The following is an 18,813-nucleotide window of genomic DNA, read 5'->3' as shown; positions in this document are numbered from 1 at the left end:
TCGTCATGTTTGTAATTTTTTGGGTTGTGAGTCTGTGCTGGATCTTAAATGGAGCAAATACAATGTGATTCTTTGCAGCTGATTCGGTTGTCTTGACTTGAACCAGGCAGTTCCCTCTTTATGCCAATGGAAGAATAGTTCTCCAGAAAATAAAAATGTTGTCATTTGCTAACACAAGAAGTTTAGCAGAACGTCTAAGCTGTTATTTTCCAAACAACATTTAATTTATTATTTATTGCTCATTTGCACTGCCACATTTTCCATGTTGACTTGTTTTTGTAGGCTTGACAGTGTCTATTCCTATTCACTTATATTGCACAGGTACAGTAAGAGCACCTTGGAGATTATGCTAACCTTCTTTTTTGTTCTGCAGAAGAAAAAGTCCTATGACTTTGGAAAAACATGACAACATTAATTTCTAGATGAACTATTCCATCAAGACATGTTTGTTAATCATGGTAAGGCTTTTCCCTAGAACTTAGATCAGTAAAAATACTGATTCCACTATGAGAAGAAAAAAAATGCTGACATTTATTTAGTTTTGAAATTACCTTGAGCACATTGGTCTCATTGACTAATGTGCTTAAGGTAGAACAGACAGCACAGTCAATATAAAAATCGCTTTTTCACACTCAAAGCAAACACGCAATGCTTTTAAACCATGTTTATGCTAAAATTACTCATATAGTATTTGCACAAATTTGCATGTGAGGCTGGAATCATGGCTCTGTTCTCCAGGGATCTCTCAGGAAACCATTATAAGTAACATTCAAAAGTGTTTTTTTTCTCTCTCTCTCTATCTCTCTCTCTTCCTTTCTTTTTTTCTGGTCTAAGATTCAGGAGTAGGCACTTACCCTGTCATGATCAACCTTCTGCAATTTATGTCTGAGAGATGCTTTTAAAGTGTCTGCATTCAACAACATCCAGTCCTGATAGTAATATAATCAAATATAATATACATTTATGTATATAGATTCCTTAAGATGTACATTTGTGTTTTATTCAGCAAATGACTAGTCTCGTTACTTAAGTTGTATCTTTCATACTGCAAGTAATTCACACTTGTTTTGTACTGGCTGGCTACTGCACAGAAGATACCTGTTACATTTCTGGATAGAATATATAACAATTTTAGGCATGAAAAGAAAGATCTGTTTTTAAATAGAAAAACAACATAATTCATCAAAAGTCATAATCAAATCATAATCACTGTAATCATCTATTCTACTAGATTTCCTTCTCAACAAATCCTCGGGTCCCTAACACACCTATATGGTTGTCGTACAGCACAGACGGTATTGCTTGGGACCACAAGGACTGTTCCACTACTCTTTACACATTTAACAGTCAGGTATGAGAAACAAAACCTTCCTGATATCTTAATATCATTTGTTTTCAGTGAATAGCCTAGAAATATCACACTGCATATTTTAGCAGCAAGTCTCTGCCTCTCGCTAGTTAACCACTGTTCCACTGCCACTTGCCACATCTGACAGCTCATGATGAGGGGCTATAGAGCTAGTTATAGATTTTTAGACATCCCTTCCATTTGAATTTGATGTCTGTATCAAGGCAAAAAGATAAATGGCAAGTTGGAAAAGCAAGTTCTCCGCTCTTGCCTTGTCAATTTGCTTTTAGTTTTTGTGGTCCTCTGCAAGTGCAGCTTAAAATGCATTGTCCAACACATTTATGACTGTGGCTTTCACCTCAACAGCAGCTGGCATTCCTTTCCCAAAAATCCAGAGCCTTGTAAAGGGAGACTGCTGGCTGGTCTCAGACATCAGAGCCATTTTGGAAGGGTATCGGTTCAGTTCTCCATAAATGCAGTGGTTCCTCATAAAGACATAAATAAGAAAGCAAGCCACTGAGATCCCAATGAAAAGCACACCAAAAGCAGCAATCAGCACCATGTCCCACCTCTCAGAGTCCTTTACGTCTTGTTCTAATCCTTTAGTCAGGACATTGACACATCTGGTGTCATGTTTATGTTGGATGCTGTGAATGTCCACACACACTTTGTACTGTGTAGCAGGGCTGAGATGTGTGAGATTATATACAGTCACGTCAGATGTTACCCTAGCTGTGAATGCCACCGTTGGATGGTTTGCAGTGGGCATTGTATACCATTTAATGTTTGGTGCCAGGCTACCATGAGAGGCATTCCATGATATCAAAACAGAGTTGGCCTGTACAGATTCAATGTTGACATTCAATGAGTCATTGACAGGTTGTGGGAAGTATCCATTTACCTCCACTGAGACAGATTTCAGGTCTGCCCCAACAAGATTGTGTGCCACACATGTGTACAATCCAGCCTCGCTCTCAGTGATATCATAAATATCGAGTGTGCCTTCAGGGTGCATGTAGAATCTTGCAGAAACAGCATTTGGGATCACCCTTCTCCCTGACGGAGTCACCCAGTATATGTCTGGCTCAGGTTCAGCAAAGGCACGGCAGTGAAGAGACATAGATCTCCCTCTTTCCACACTGATTTGTGTGGGGAGGCTTTCTGAAGAGATGAGAGGCAGACAGATTTCCATCATCTCTCTGAAGTGAACCTGCCGCACATGCTGACCTTCATACTCTGGAGGTTCCACACAAAACAGGGAATCAGGCTCCATGAAGCGAATGTTTGTCTTGTTCATGTTCATCCATCGTACAACACAGTCACAGCGGATGGGGTTAGAGTGCATGCTAACCTCCCGGAGATTTGGGAGGGACTCCACTGTTATCCTGTGGAGGGCACTTAAAGCATTGCCATTTAACATTAGAGTTTCCAACCTCGGCAGCCTATAGAAAGCATTTGGATGTATGTAGGAAAGTTTGGGGTTGTTGGTGGCTTCGATTTTGGTCAGTTCTGGGAGGTTGTTTAGGGCAAAACTATCAATGGACACCAACTCAGGCATGCTGTTAATGCCCAGCTCCTTAAGATGGAGCATGTCCACAAAGTCACCCCTCTGAATTCGCCCAATGGGGTTCTTATTAAGATCTAAAAACTTGAGGCTCTTCAAATGCCTGAGAGCACCATGGGGTACCTTGGGGAATGTATTATCATAGAATGAGATACTCTCAAGATTGTCAAGGCCCAGAAGTGAGTCATCTGGTATCTGTGACAGGTTCATTCTAGTAAGAACCAGGCTACGAAGGTTTCTCAGAGGCTTGAAGTTCATATCCTGAATAGAGAGGACAGGATTTTCCCCAATCATTAGAATTTCCAAATTTGGTAAGGGCTCAAACCATTCACTTTTTATACTCTGAAGTCGGTTGGAGTTGAGGTGAAGTCTCAGCAAGCTCTGAAGTCCCCGAAAAGCCTCAGGAGAAATGAGGGAGATGAGGTTATGATTTAAGTAGAGCTCCTGAAGGTTGGTCAGTTGAGAAAGGCTGTTGTCTTGTAGGGCACATATCCAGTTCTCCTCCATGTGTAGGGATAAGAGTTGAGGGAGTTGGCCAATATTGACATCACTTATTGATGACAGGTTGTTTTGGGAGAGATCAATCTCAGTGATGTTTGGCAGGTAATCCAATGGGTGCTCAATCTTAGCAATGTTGTTGGTCTGCAGTAAAACGACTTGTGTATCAGATGGCAATCTCATGGGTAAGTCAAAAAGTCCGAGGTCATTACAGTCAACAGTGGGAGCCTCCATATAGACAGAGCTAGGGGAAAACCAGGGTCTAATCTCACATACACAAAGTTTTGGACAACTGACTCTCTCTTCTGTAGCAAGAACCAAGGTAGTCACTGCAAGACCCAGTAGCAAATAATCCGCGAATGATATGTCCTTCATATTGGCACAGTTCCCACCAGTTAGTAGTTGGTCCTTAAAAATTTTGTGGCAAAAGCACTTCACTTCAAAAAATAATCAACCATTGGTGGTGATCACTTCAATCCAACAGAGGGCCTTCCCTAGGCCCTGACTGATGTGCTGTCAACAGATGCGATGTCCCGTCTCCCGTAATTCAGATTGAAGGTGATGTATGCAATTTTAATGCTTGGGCAGATAAAGGTAAAAAGGTCACCATCAGGTAGCGGTGGTTAGAGTTAGGCAGAAGCAAGGTCGTTAATTTCTTTTAATAATACAGATGATGCCATCATCAGCCTAATCCACTTCTACCTGAAGAAAATAAGAAGAAAGAGATGAAAAATATTAGCATATAATTACCGGAAAAATGCAAGGGCATCACTAAGGTAAGACAGAGGCATGCTGACATTTACAAAAGCCACATTAAAGCCCTGTGATGTCTGCTGACATTTTATTCAGCAGTACCTTGCACGCTAAGCCTTTGACATACGGATATGCGTGTCCTTCACCTTGGATATTATTTTGGAATTCTGAAGCTGAAAAATGAGTGAATTATGAAGCTTAGTATGTTTGATATATAGGCATTAATATGGTTGCTTATTTTTTTTAAAGGGTAGATTCCCCAGACGCAACTCACCATGATGAAATGTTCTAGCCATATACAAAAAAAAAAACATTCTCACTACACTCCACTTTAGTGAAAATATCACAATTGGCTATAAGCAACATATACCATGCCCTGAATACAAGATATTTAAATGGCACATTAGGTCTCAACATTACTTTTAAACAAAATGTGTTATTGTTCCACTGTTAAAATTAACTCTTTGGTGTACTATGCGGAATGCTGATGAAAAATAAGCAATTCTGTTAGAGCTGTCCGTATCACCAGGGTTACTATGAAATGTGCCATAGCCAGAATGCAAGCAAGCAAGACAGACAGAAAGAAAGAGTTTGTTCCATCACACTATCATCCCTCTTTTCAACTTCAGTGCCTAAGGAAGGTGATGAAGTGAGGATACCACAGAAAGTCTTCAGTAAGCTTCACAGATGGAGAAACCCAGAGTTCATCCCTCAAAGCTCTGTGGAGGTGAGAGTGTGTTTTTTGATAGAGTAATTGAGGGGGAGAAATATGTGATTTTCAAAGGCAACAAGATTATTCATTTATCCAAGAACACAGAAAAAGCTTCAATACAGGAACCTTTATGATGAATAATATTTGCACAATCATATACTGCACCTGTTTTGTTGTCTCTCTATCACCAATGTGTACTTGTGTTGTAAACAGAGATGCTAGGAACTACACTGAATTGTCCCATAGACAATGACCATCACATTTTTAATAAGCCTAATGAGGACTTTTAAATTTAGATGTTTATTACACCTCATAGATGGGCCGCTACTCTCACGGTGGTTGGAAAATGGCTGATTGACAATACCTGTGTCAGCCATAAATACTGGAAAATGCATCTAGTTTTCCTGACTGACACAAATGGCATATTTTCCTGACATGTTAAATTGAGCACTGCTCCTACAGCACCTGCATGTTCTCTCTAATAGTGCAGGTTCACTACTAATGCAGTGCGTAAGCATGCTTGTCTGTTGCAAGAATAGCATTAATGTGCAATAAATGAAACTGCAGTTTGATTTTATTCTAATCTTTAGTCTCTTCTTTTAAATTGTGATAGTTCTGGATCCCTGATTTTCCAAGATATTAAGAGTATTAAGATATTAAAATTATTATTTAGTATTTAACAAATGTTTGGAATTATGGTGTATTTAGGAGAACTGCTCTGGCGACCCACGTGCAATGTTTTAGCCTTCTTTTAATTTTCTGTTGTGCAGGAATGTTTTTTCATCTTTCCCTTTTAGATAAGGTCATGCTTTTGATGCAGGGCCAGAGTTTCCTTGTTCAGTGATTTCACATCGTGAACAGGACCATTTAACAATGCATAATAAAGGTGTAGTTCAATAAGAATAATTTTAGAATAATTTTGCACTGCTATGAGTGTGTAAAATCAAGGTTTCCATAGTCAACAGCATCATCTGCAACTGTTAGATTTCTGTACATTATTTCAGAATGTAATTATTTAGCTACATTAAAAAATTAATAAAGATTAATGGAGTAATTTTAGTCATTTTAAGACTACAAAATTGATACACTATCCTCCAGAAATAATCATGTTAGACCACTAGTTTCTGTGCTGGTAAATAATGTCTTTTTTTGGGGGGTGTTATGGCTGGCTCATGATTGTGTTCTGGAGACTGTTTCTGTTAAGAGTATCTACAGAAAACACTCCCAGGAGAGGGAGCTGTACACTAATACAACTAAACCTGTATTAACCTCCACTGACTCTGTAACTGCAATAAAGGTATGGCACACCCATTAAAATTTCCAGTCAAAGACAAATGAAGGAAATTAGGCTTACCCCTGTTAAGTGTAGGTGAGAACCTACAAACGTAAGAACTTGGAACAACGTTGCTCATAGAGCTTAAGTGCCAATACCTTGCACAGTGTGCCACACTTTCAGAGACAGAGAGAAATGCAACTAATACCAGAGAAAATGGAATTTCAAGATGGATGCCTCTAATCACTGTCCTGATGTACTGCAGAGTCAGTCAACGAAATTGGAGAGAAGAGGAGTCAGAAAATCATTCCCGCTATTATTTGTCAGACATGATATCACAGAGCTAGCTAGCATCATCTTGATTGGGCTTGTAAAATATAGTGGCATGTTTGAATAAATGTGTCCAGTGGGCAGAAGCCCTACTGACCCTGGGAAGTAACTCAGGCTGAATGGTGGCAGACCGGCTCCTGTGTTTGCTTTGGGCTGAGTTGTTTGAGATAGGCTGTAAATCTTGGGCTGGGGACTGATTACTGAGCTTGTGGTCCCCTTAAACCCCAAGTTAGTGCCTCTGCAAACTGGAAAATAGGTGTTTTTAAATAGGGATCCACATACATTAATGCTTCAATCTTTTAAGAATCGTCTAACTCTATTTGTTAGAGGGTCAAACTTTATTTGTTAACTCTAACTCTAGCACTCTCTATTCTAATTCTATTCTTTATAAGAAAAAAAACTTGCACCTTTTAGACTTGCACACTATTTACTAACTGCTTGTTTTCTTATAAAAAAAAAAACTAACACTTGCTTCTCTAATATTTTTGTATTCTGTTTTATTTTTATTTATTATGCAATTAACAAAAGCAAAAAAGCCTCTAACACCATCTTGCACTATTCTTTTTCTATTCTGTTTTCTTTTTATTATGTGATTTAAAAAAAAAAAAAACCTTGCTACGTGTAATGCAGGGGGTGCTGGCTAAAAGGTTAAGCTAACTTAAACTTGTTATAGCACTTGCATATCATTGTTCTTTTGTTGATTTTGATTGCTTCCACTGTCCTCATTTATAAGTTGCTTTGCATAAAAGCGTCTCCTAAATGTCTAAATGTAATGTAAATTAATGCACATTGAGGACACTTTTCTAAAAATAGCAAATACATTAATGTATTTTGATTTGATTGTTTTATTCCTTACAGGTCTCAAGCCACCTCTTCCTAGCCACTCCATATCCAGGTAATTATAAGTTAATTATTACAAGCACTATATATATATATATATATATATATATATATTGGGTTAGAACATAAAAGTAACATTTAACTGACCAGCAAGCTTACATGGTTGTTTGAAATATATAGGATCCCAGGTGTAGCTGTAGGCTTTCATTTTGCAGTTAAACTTCTGTCAGACAGATCACATGTACAGAAAGTAGGGCAGAGGTGGAATTGCTTCCTGTAGAAATAGCCTTTTGTATTATAGAGATGATTCAGAGGAAATATTGTTCAAATGGTCTTGAGAATTTTTCTCGCTCATTCATACAAATGTCTACAGAAAGACACCCTTGCTCTTAAACCTATGCTCTAGCTCCTCTTTGTGTTTCACTTAAACTCTTATTTTTCCCCTCCTCTCTTCACATGCTCTGTGTAAGCTGTTCTCTCAGACCAGGAGAAGACGCAAAGGGCCTAGGTGCCAGCCAGTGTGCATAGGCTTCTCAATGGGTGGCATAGTCTGTTTTGCAGCTCCTCCCCCTGCCCTGTACTTCATTGATTTGCCATTACACTATTTTCAAGGTAAGGGAAGAGTCCATTAAACAGGCTTTGCTTTGCAATGTGTTTGCATAATGAAGTTTCCAGTGCAATGCTCAAGGAATGTTTCCCTTTGCACCTGCTCCTATGTGCTCACAAAATCAGCACAGAGTCGACAGTTAATGCAGAATCAATGTTCCAAATTAACCGATGGACCCCACAGGTTACAGCTTTTCCACTTCCGTCGTTTGTTTCCCTCAATGAATTCAAGTGTACATTAACAATTCTGGTATTTTGTAACTGATTGTTTGATGCTGATTTGCTCTATTAAGAAAATCTAGTTTGTGCTGATATAAATTAAGCTGAAGTAAATATCAGTGCTTGCAAGGCAGAAAAAGAAAAGTGGTGATGTACTAAAGCACAGGTTTTAATATTTGGTTCTGTGCAAATGAAATGCCAGATCAGAGCCACTTTTGCTGTTGTCATGACACTCAGCATGCATCTTATTTTATTTATTATTTATTGTCGCTCGGCTGTGCATGTGACCTCAAACCCAACGCAACACCATCTTTACCATGTAACACCATGTCATATGAAATTTCTCATTTAGAAACGGTTTCTATTCCTGCGATGTCGCGGCTGGAAGATAAACGTGTCTAATATGAGTTTAAATATCATATCTTGTGATCTTATAGCTATACTAAAAGCATCAATAAATAGTTTACCTCAGATCTTGAAGATCAATTAAAGCAAAGATGACCATTAAAACTGTGAACTCACTGTGAACCAACAAGTGTATTTCTTGATAAAGATGTCATCAGTCACTCAGTATATACATTTAATGATGTATCCATTTCATTGCCAGACCAGTGCGCTTCCAGAGAGAGCCCGCCCACACATGCTTCTGAATGGCTGTGATATTTGATTGATTCTGTTGCTTCGCGGTGTCGCGTCGACTTCAAACTCTTAAAGAGATCTAAGGACAAAAATACTAATTGTCAGTCACCACGCAAATAGTTGCGAGGTGGAAGGGCAAATCACAATTTGTTTAGCAAATATTACAGTGGATTTTGAATAGTAAACATCAATTACCTTTTTTTATTTTAATATTAGGCTAAATATGTGGGGAAGAAAGTAAAAAAGGGGTATATCAATACAGTTGTACCATGCAAGCACTAATTAAATGTATTTATACATATAATTTTATAACTCCAACTTTACATTCTCATTGAGTTTTAGGAGTTTTCCAGAATTCCAGAAGGTTTCAAATATATACACATTGGTCATCCAGAGACATGTAACGTTGCTATGTGCTCTAACATGCATAACCCAGCATGAGGAAAAAATACCATGCACAATGAGCAGAATAATTTCTTCACTAAACTACACTATACAGTATATGACAAATCTAATTATGGAAACCAATCAAATCTCCCCAGGGTACAAATACAGCATTTCACTCTAATTGGGTCTGATTGATTGAAAGCATGTTCCCAACAGCAAGTGTCAGTCATACTATTGGTGTAGCAGTGTATCTCTAACTTGACTTTTTAGACACAATGAGATCCCAGTTCTCACAGTATGTGCTCTATACTGCACCGGATGCCTCTACTACAGGTATCAGTCTAATCTAAGAACAGATGGAGAGCACAGCAGTGCTTCTCAGATGGTTCTGCTCTGTTTACTCGTGAAAACACAGATAGCATATGCTGCTATCATATTCTCTTTTTAAAGTCTATATTTTGAAACAGAACTAGTCGAGGCTTTTGCAACAATGAGACAACGTGGAGTGTGGCGACCTTTTCAACAGACAGAGTGTTCCCTGCCTTAGATCTTTCTTTTTTTTTCCTTATTTGTTTTAGACATGGCAGGTACAACTACACAAAAAATATGTACCTCTAAATATAAATTCCTCATGTTTCTGCATGTCTTCTATATTAAGATATTATTTTAACATTTTCATTAATGCATTTGGCAAAGGCATTATCCAAAGTGACCCTCAGTGCAATCAAGGTATGCTTTCAATGAGAATTGAACCCATGATATTAGTGTGGCTAGCATTATGCTCTGCCAGAACATGAAAGCATTTTAATCTTTCATTTGTTTGATGAAGTGTTAAGCTAATGAAATGCTACACTTGCTATTTTTCAACACTCATGTTGTGATGTTTTGTTTCGAAAGCCCACACCACTTTGCACTGACAATGCAGGCTTGCATAAATTGGATTTCAAACCACACATCCACCATTGATTTGTGCTTCAAACTGTTTAGTATGACGCAACGATCAGAGAAAGCAATTTTCCAGCACCTCGTCTTACAAAGAGGTATTAAAATCAGTTAAACACTCCAGTGTGCTCACAGAAGCCGCGTCTGAGAGATCCTTAATATCAAGGGTTTTACTTATTGTCTGTTAATTAGTGCAGCCATCGAGTGGCCCATGTGATTACATCTGTGATTAAGAATTGCCTGCTCAGGTTTTTAGACTTCTTAGTAGTTTGAAGAGTTTGGCATGAAAGAGACTCCAAGGACAAAAATTGGTTAGAGAGTATTGTCTACCAATAAGCCACAAACATTTTCGCTTTGCAACAAGTCAGTGGCCCGGCATCAGTGAGGGACAACTAGTAATGGCAGTCCCAGGCCCTGTGGTGGTCCCACTAAGGTCCTCTATGGGAAAGCCCAATCTTTCCATATTTTTATTTTGTCCGTGAAACCCAGTGATCTAATTGGTATCTGCTTGCTAGTAGAGGATCATATATGGATATTTATGTGATGCATTTTTTATACATAATTCTACTTTAATATTTTTAATTTTAATAATTTAACTGAGTTACCCCAAATATGTGTTAAACCAATGCATGCATGCAAACACATAAATACTATTTGCAATCCATAAGACAACCTCTGACTTGTGTTTTAGAAAGTGCAATGCCAGTCTGCAATGATTCCTAACCGCGTCCATATACAAAGAGATGTGGGAAGACAAACTTGCTGGTTGTGTGATTAACAGCTGGGGTAAAAATGTCATCATCTGCATAGGAGGTGTTTTGCTGTGGACTGTATAAATTAGGCTGAAGCAATGCATGCAGATCAGACGAATGGTTCAGAATCACAATGCCTCCATTCAAAGTGATATACATTCATTTAACGATACTTACTGTACAGTGGATGCTCGAAGCGACTGCATTTGAAATTCATGTGCTATAGGGGTTCTGTAGAACATCTTGGACGGCAACAGGGTGATTTAAGGGACATTGAGAACAGCCAGATGCAAGACTGCCTGTGGCTATTCGTCCAGGACGTGCCTTGTGTCCAAAAAAAATTATGCATGCCAAACTGGGGCACGGATTTCTCAGCAACAGGAATTATGTGCTCCAGGTTGGCATGGCTATTTATTCGACTACCTACGTGCTTGTTATCAATTTCCCTCCATTTCTGCTTCTTCACGGTCGTTTTGCAGTAAACTAATCACTCTGACGCATATTCTCCCAACTTGAATGTGGATGATCATGCAGTAAAAACCAACTAAGATTAATATTTATCAACCAAATAGATGAGGTGAATCGGAAAATGTTCAAACTTACCGTTTCAACAGAAGTCATTCTGGTCAATTAAGCGACATGTATTCCGTTCATCTAGCGCAGTGCTCCAGAGAGCGGAAAGCCCGCGCCACGCAAATGAAAATAAGCGCGCGCCGTCTTCTTTTAACGCAGATGGATAAATAGTAGCGTGTCGCGCTCCTGACGTTAAGATTTTGCCGTGCGAATGAGGCAAAATCCACCAGGTGAGAGCCGTCCGGAAGCTTTTTAGAGTCCCTCGCACTGACAACCTCCTCTTTCCTCCGCGTTCAGAGGCGCATCTGACTGCATCCGCTCGTTCTGTTGTCACATTGACATGCCGCTGTCTGCCAGCGGTCATTAATATCGGAACAGCCCCTGAGTCTCCAGAGATCAACCAATAGCGGCGGGGCGGAGAGAAACTCTCGCAGCTGATTGGCTAAACAGCCGCGTCTGTCAGACAAGAACCGTTGAAGAAATAAGGAGAGGCTGAAGAAAATGGATAGATAATATGTTGATATTAATTTCTGATTGCGTCTTATTTTGGGGTTGTTGTTGCTGTTTTGTTTTTCAGATTTTTTTCTATGAGAAAGAGTATGAAAGATCATCGTGTGTTTATATAGTTTTTAAATTAATATAACCTCACGTTTGAAGCATAATGTGGAGGCAATCAAGTGCTAGTTGTCACACTTGGATACTCCAGTGAGTATTTCTCAGGGTTGGTTTATTTTTTTAATTTAAGTTAATTTCAAGAGGTTCTCAGTCTTGACTTACAAAATCAGTGCATATTGTTATTGTTTGTTGCTGTTACAATGGAAACTTAATCAAAACCACGTAGGATAGGCTTTTTATCTGAAATTACACTGTAAGACACTGAGATAATTAAAGATAATTTAAATAAATAATTCATGAGACTGCAGATATACACTAAATAACATACAATTGTTTTGCCCAAAAAAATGCTTACAATTATTAATTGGCTACAATCATTTTGTTTTTTAAATAATTGTATCATTTTTAAACATTTAAAAGATGTGAAAACTTGGGTAATCACAATGAGATTACCCAATGAGAATGCAGAAAAGGTGTAGCAACTTCATTTAAGGACCAGAACTGCCCACCAACAAGAATTTTGGGACAAATTTTTTTAAAATCCGGAAGCTGAAGGTAGCCTTTGCATGTATCCAATTCTTTTGGTTCTTGTTTCAAGAACTCTGACAGAATAGATCCTTTTGCTGTGACCCTGTTTTTAGGGATGAATTCACTGTGAAGGTGCTTTCCTGAAACGGGCCTGTCTTGCTTTACAGCCCATGCACAGGTCCTTCACAGCTCACCCTCGGGACTGCACACACCTTGAGAAAACAGGGATATAACTCATAATAAAACTCCCAATAGGGTCGGACACTGAACCATTTTTTTTCCTGTTCTGGCATCAGGAGACTGGTCTGCCGAAGAAAAAATGTGCATCTGCTATAAAAGCATAAATCTGGGTTTTGGTTGATGTCAGCAAGTACCAGGTTTTTCATTTGTCCATGCCCCGATTTATGAAAAATGTAGAGAAATATTAGGAATTTGTGAGGCGGTTTCGTCGTGGCATTTCGCTGCATCTGTTTTCTGACAGACAAGGCCTTAGAGGGCATTTCAGTTTATTGACTAGAGTCCCACAGTTATAAATATTTTTACAAGAAACTTAGAGAAGATGGTCTTACAGCCTCTGACAAAGACATAGAACCTGTAATGTTTTCTGAAGAGCCTTTAACAAAGTAATTTTAAATCTAAAGTGTATTGATTCTGAAACCACCATTATAGCCAATATTGCACTGTTGTAAACATTATTAAACTGTATAAAACTGATTTTAATTTATGATAATATATTTTTGTCTAATTGATTCGATGCTTGTCAGTCATAAACTGCCCATGCCAGGTTATTGAACTATAAACTAGTGTTCCGCCAAGTAATAGTCAATAGAAGTCCTTTTTTTTTTAAACTGCATATGTCTCTCCTGATTCAGGTAAGACAACCTTTTTTTTTTAAAAAAAAAAGGACTTGTATTTTAGCTAGAAACAGCAGTTTGAAGTTGAACAATTTTTAATGATGGATTTTTCATACAAACATGCAGCTTTTCGCTTAACAAGATGTTAACTGATAAACTGGAGTCATGTGCATTACTTGTGGATTATTTTGATGTTTCTGTCAGCTGTTTGGGCTCTCATTCTGACAGCACCCATTTGCTGCAGAGGATCCATTGGTTCTGTTCTGATTTGTGACTGAACAGAGAATTTTTTTTTCTCATGAGAAAATTAAGACGAGATCATAAGAAAATGATTCATGACCTCTAAGGGCTTCTGTATTATTCTGATTATTGTAATTTATATAGAACTTCTATCCTTATTAAATTACTGTTGCAGCCATGTTATAAAATAAAAATGTACTGTATTAAAGCAATGCCCCATTGATATATATATACAGTAATAGCTGTTACATGATCCACAGATAAACAGTCTAATTTCTCATTATCCACTGCATCAGCACATTGCTTTTCAGTTGGGTGGAGTTGCCGAAAGGCTGGACAAATGATGCTCCGTAATATAATGTGAAAGTGGCATGCCTGCAGAGACGCATGAGGTTGCCTGGGAATACGCCTCTCAAACTGTAGCAGTTCTTGTGGTATGGGGCTGTCTGTGCCTGCAGTGCAGCTAACAGGCTTCCCAGGTGGGGGGTTGTTTAGTTAAGACTGATGTAGAGACATCCTGCCACCAGCCAACCACACACAACATCTCACTCTCCTCATTAGGCCTCCACACTCCCATGATGCTCAAGTTACTTTGCCAAGTTAAAAAATAGCTCATTTTCGCTTCCAGTGTGCAACAGAACCAGTGACTGTGTTCTTTCTTGCCTGCTTTATTGCTTTCTTTCTTTGTCTTACTTCCTTTCTTTCAGGAGCCAGGTGCACTGCGAAATTTATTTCACCTATTAAAGGCTGCATAATTTGTAAGTAAAAGAGTGAAAAAGGGTAGATTTATTAGCCGGTGATTAGAAGCTTGTGTCAGCACACTGGCTAGCCCTGCAGTTTAGTTTATGTATCTCCAATAAGGAATTTGAAGCTATTTAAACATCCTTGTTAAGAGCGCAAACGTCCTGAGAGGCAGCTATCATACACATCCAGTTTTCTTCTGTTAAAGTAAATATTATTAGTATTCTCACCAGCACCTGTTTAACACCATCTCTTCAAGCATTGCTCTGAATGCTACAAAAGCTGACTGGATAAAAGGATAGATTTATTTTTTGTTCCATGCAAAAAAAGCAGAGTGAGATTGCAGTTTTAGCCGTGGGATGTTCAAGGGTCTTTCTGAGGAGTTCTGTTGTCTCCCCTGGTGTTCTGAATGAGTTCCCAATAAAAGTGTTGAGGTTATCTTCCTTATCTCAGCCGATCATGAGGTGAGGCCCCAGGAGACCGGTGCCATATCTTGGAGCTTCGATGTTGGGAAAAGGGTGGTATACATAAGAAAAAGAGAATAGAGAAGAAGAGGCTTTTTGTTGGAGGTGGCACCCTGGTTTTGTGGAAATGGACAAGTGTGGTGACTGAGCTTGAGCTTCAGATCTCCTTGCATACACAGACTTCAAAAGCTCAGAAACAGATTTATGACTGGCTTTGGCTGTCGATTGTTAAAAACCATTTTTATGTGTGTGTGCATTTCTGTGCAACAGAGGCAGAATGATTTTGAAATTGAATCCTGGGATTTCCACCCAAGCCCATAGCTCTTACTTCTTATGAGATACAGTACAGCTTGATGGGATGGTGCATGTTGAATTGTGCTTTGATAAATTGCCCTGTGCAACTTCTGCATGGACGCCCTGAGTTCATATCCAATATTTCAGTTGAATATTACTCAGTATTTCTCTCATCACAGTTCTCTTTCATCAATACCTTTTTCTCTTGATGTTTCTCATATATATGGTCTTTGATTAGTCCCTGTATTTTCTAGCTGAATACTGGTTATAGTAAAGTAGGTATATATTCCATTTAACTCAAATGTAATCTTTATTATTTTAATACATTTAAAATTAATTAAAATATCTCTTCTTGTTATTTATTACCATATTTTGACAAAATACATTGAAAAGTCAAAATAAATAAGGTATGTCGCCATAGGTATTTATTTTTTTGTAAAGTTTATTAAAAAGTTGTCATGGCAGAACCGGTGTGTGTCTTAGTTTTGAACAAATCGGTTAAGTGAATCATTCAGTGACTCAATTATTAAAAAATTGACAGTATCAAAACAAATGTCTTATTCTTTAATATATGTCATAGGTGCTCTTAATCTTACCCCATACCTAAACTTAACAATTAAATTACAAACTAAAAATAGACAGCAAATTGAGTTTACTGAGGCAAAAGTCATTGTGAATAGTTAGATAATAGTGAGAATTGGTCCCCAAACCAAAGTGTGACCAAAACACTTATCATGCCTACTTTTACACTTTTATAAGCGTGTGAATTTTTTTAGAAAACAATGTAAAAAATGCTAAAAAACATTTTTTGTTTCATTTTGGAAAACATGCAGATTTTTATCTTGTACATTTGACTGGATACATGCAGCATTTTGTTTATAAACCTTTCTGAAGCCATGAGTTTAGAATTCAATGCAGGAAGAACAATTGCAACTATTATACTGTGTGTTTTTAGACTCTCCAGCCATATGTCAGTTTGCTCAATAGATGCATGAAAATGGGGGCATGCATTGTGTATAACACTCAGGCCAGATGTTGAAACCCTGCAGATCAATGCTCTATCAATTCCCTTTGATGTGCTGGAAACAGCAACAATTTTATTTTCAATGGGAGAAAAATGGCTGTAAAGGCCGTTTCTGAAGTGCACAGACATGGCAACGACCTTCAGATTTGTTTATTAGACTTCAGCACCGATTCTGCTGGAAAAATGTCACTCAGAGTATCCATTTATGACAAAAAATAAATAAAATACAAATCGTTCAAGCTTACTAAAAAGAGGAATAAGAAAAACAATAATATGGAACGTGTGGGAACATCCCAAAGTTTTTGCATGAATGCCATTGTGAAATGAAAATCTTTATGACGTTGGAACTATAAGAACAAACGAACACAGAGATGTGGCAGCATTGTGTCGGCATCTGAAATCTCCCTTGTTACTCTTTTGTTTCATTATATTCCTTTGTGCCACCACAGTGAATGACTGGTACTGATTATGCAAATGAGCCAGAGGAAAGAAGCATGGGTAATTATCACAGTTGTGGATAGGCTTTGGGGAAAATGCTCCCTCTGCATAGAGATGCTATAAGAAGAAAAAAATGTTCAGAGCTTTGCACCAGAAACAGCTTCGGAGCTACCAGAAGATGTATGTCGTCTTTCAATGTAATGCATTGGTAGATTTCCAGCCCATATCCTCTCTAATAAATAAAATAAAATACTGTTTTTAATTTGAGCTTAAAATGCACATTTTGTGAAACTCTTATTGTCATGTTTTATTCCTAATTTGAAATCTGTTATTTAAATGTAACATTGACAAACCGTTGGTATTTTCTTTCTCCATGCTGGTAGTTTAAGGCTGTAATTGCATCGCTGGAAATAACAACGTGTGTACTGAATCACATATAAGGGATGGAAAATATTACAGGTATCTTAAAATGGCAGCACTATAACAACAATAAAACAACATACACTAAACTATTTTACAAAGTTTAGTCACTATGCTGAAACTTTGGTCTGGGTGCTAAAAGATTGACCTATATCATTATCTGTGTCACTGGAGGATGTCTGTTTATGGAGGAAAGCCTCTCTCAAACTGTGATACTAGTGTTAGAACAAACCAACCTGAAAATGTAGAAACAGAGGGCCAAACCGCTGTGACTGGGTTAACAGAGGGCCAGCGCAGGTCTCCCTTTCCATTTAGTAAATGTAGTGCCTCAGTGTGTATGTCAGTTTGTCTACTGGTCCTACTGTGCGCAAACTACCGTAATGCAGGTCAATAAGCGGAGAAGCTACTCTGGTGCTAAATTGTAGCTCTTAAAATTGGCTTCTGCCCCTGTATTTAGCCCTGACTCTACTGCGGTGCACATGCTGCACACCTAACTGAACATCGGCTGTCGAAAAATTTAATGCTTTTTTTTTTTCTCAGAGTAAAGTTTGGTTTAAAAATACCCCCATTGTTCATGGAAAACAATAGCCGCAGATTTGCGCCGGGTGACAAGAGATGACTGTCCAGAGCTTTCCGAAAAGCACAAATGCGGGTCTCTGCAGAGAACATGCTCACATAAATCATGTCCTGAAAAGCAGCTCCCTTGGGAAAATAAAAGTGCATTTGTCGGGGCAGTCAGCAGAGTTCATAGCTCACGGGCAGGCGGCCAGAGTCTTGTGCTGCAGCTCTTGCATCTGATCGCATATCAAATGGGATTATGACATTATGCGCGTTCCTCAGCCCTGTATTTTTAATTGAATTACATGCTCCTCTTAATGCAATAATCTCCCGAAGATCCACTGCATAATGTTCAAATCAATGATAATAAAATTAGGCCATTTCTTTTTGTGAGTCTTGCAGGAGCGACTCAAGATCACAGATGTCGGATTGCACCAGAGACGCCGATGCTTGCATAAAGCCATGTGTGAGATGACACCCACGCTCGGGTGAAATACGTTCCAGAGATTGATCTGAATCATTGGGGCTGTTAAAATGGTGATCCTCCCGCGTCTGTCCATGTGACACTGTGGTGACTGGTTTTCAGAGAGGGGACCGCGCCATAGGGAACCTTTTACACACTGACAGCCAAATAAAAGGCTGGCCGAGGCTCTTTGCCCATTAACGTCATCCCTGAAAGCAGATTGTGTTGCCACGCAATTATACTGCACTGATTCTCAAACAGCGGGTTTGGTTATCATTAATTCATCAGCTCAGAGATGGAGCCTGGCTGGACAGGCACATTCACGCCAGCTGTAGTGTGGGGAATGTACTTTCTTTGGCTGCACAGGCTATTATTTATGTGCATTTTCCATTTATTTGTACAGAATTTGCATTGTTGCACACACGTTATTTTCACTTTTTATTGTGCGAGGAGAGAAGGATGCATGAGATACAATTTACACTGAATACCAAATTATGTTAAAAAGGACATTGCAGAGGGCTAAAATGTTTTTACACAGTAGAGGAGACCGGGGCAAGTTGTCATGAGGGCTGTGAGCTAAATTACACAAATGTCTTGTTCGTTTCATACACCTTGACTGTGGAAACTTTTGCGAATTGTATGCGAACTATATTCCAATATTATGATATTTCATATCAGTGTCACATTTTGTAGTAGTATTTGTCAAATGGGGGAAGGTTGTCACATATGTTTTGTGTT

At 38.6% G+C, this 18,813-nt stretch overlaps 1 protein-coding gene across 3 annotated transcripts; it reads right to left on the bottom strand.

The window, feature by feature from the left end:
* Positions 1-813: 813 nt before the first annotated feature.
* LOC132105555 (leucine-rich repeat neuronal protein 3-like) lies at positions 814-11,777 on the bottom strand. 3 transcript variants are annotated; one of them, XM_059510749.1, is made up of 2 exons: positions 11,467-11,777; positions 814-4,112 (listed from the first exon to the last, which is right to left on the bottom strand). In XM_059510749.1, exon 2 carries the CDS (start codon positions 3,783-3,785, stop codon positions 1,665-1,667), a length of 2,121 nt encoding a protein of 706 aa, XP_059366732.1. In that variant the 5' UTR covers positions 3,786-4,112; positions 11,467-11,777; the 3' UTR covers positions 814-1,664. The 3 variants fall into 3 exon arrangements, with proteins under 3 accessions (XP_059366732.1, XP_059366733.1, XP_059366734.1); XM_059510750.1 differs by having other exon boundaries at positions 814-4,108; XM_059510751.1 differs by lacking the exon at positions 11,467-11,777 and adding an exon at positions 11,041-11,179.
* Positions 11,778-18,813: the final 7,036 nt, after the last annotated feature.

This window comes from Carassius carassius, chromosome 26 (genome assembly GCF_963082965.1).
Source record: "Carassius carassius chromosome 26, fCarCar2.1, whole genome shotgun sequence".
In the NCBI taxonomy this organism is placed as follows: Eukaryota; Metazoa; Chordata; class Actinopteri; order Cypriniformes; family Cyprinidae; genus Carassius; species Carassius carassius.
Note: the sequence above shows the minus strand (reverse complement) of the source record. Positions and strands in the feature narration are given on the sequence as shown.

Coding starts and splice junctions, on each gene's coding strand:
- LOC132105555 (XM_059510749.1), bottom strand. CDS start 3,785: ATGAAGGACATATCATTCGCGGATTATTTGCTACTGGGTCTTGCAGTG.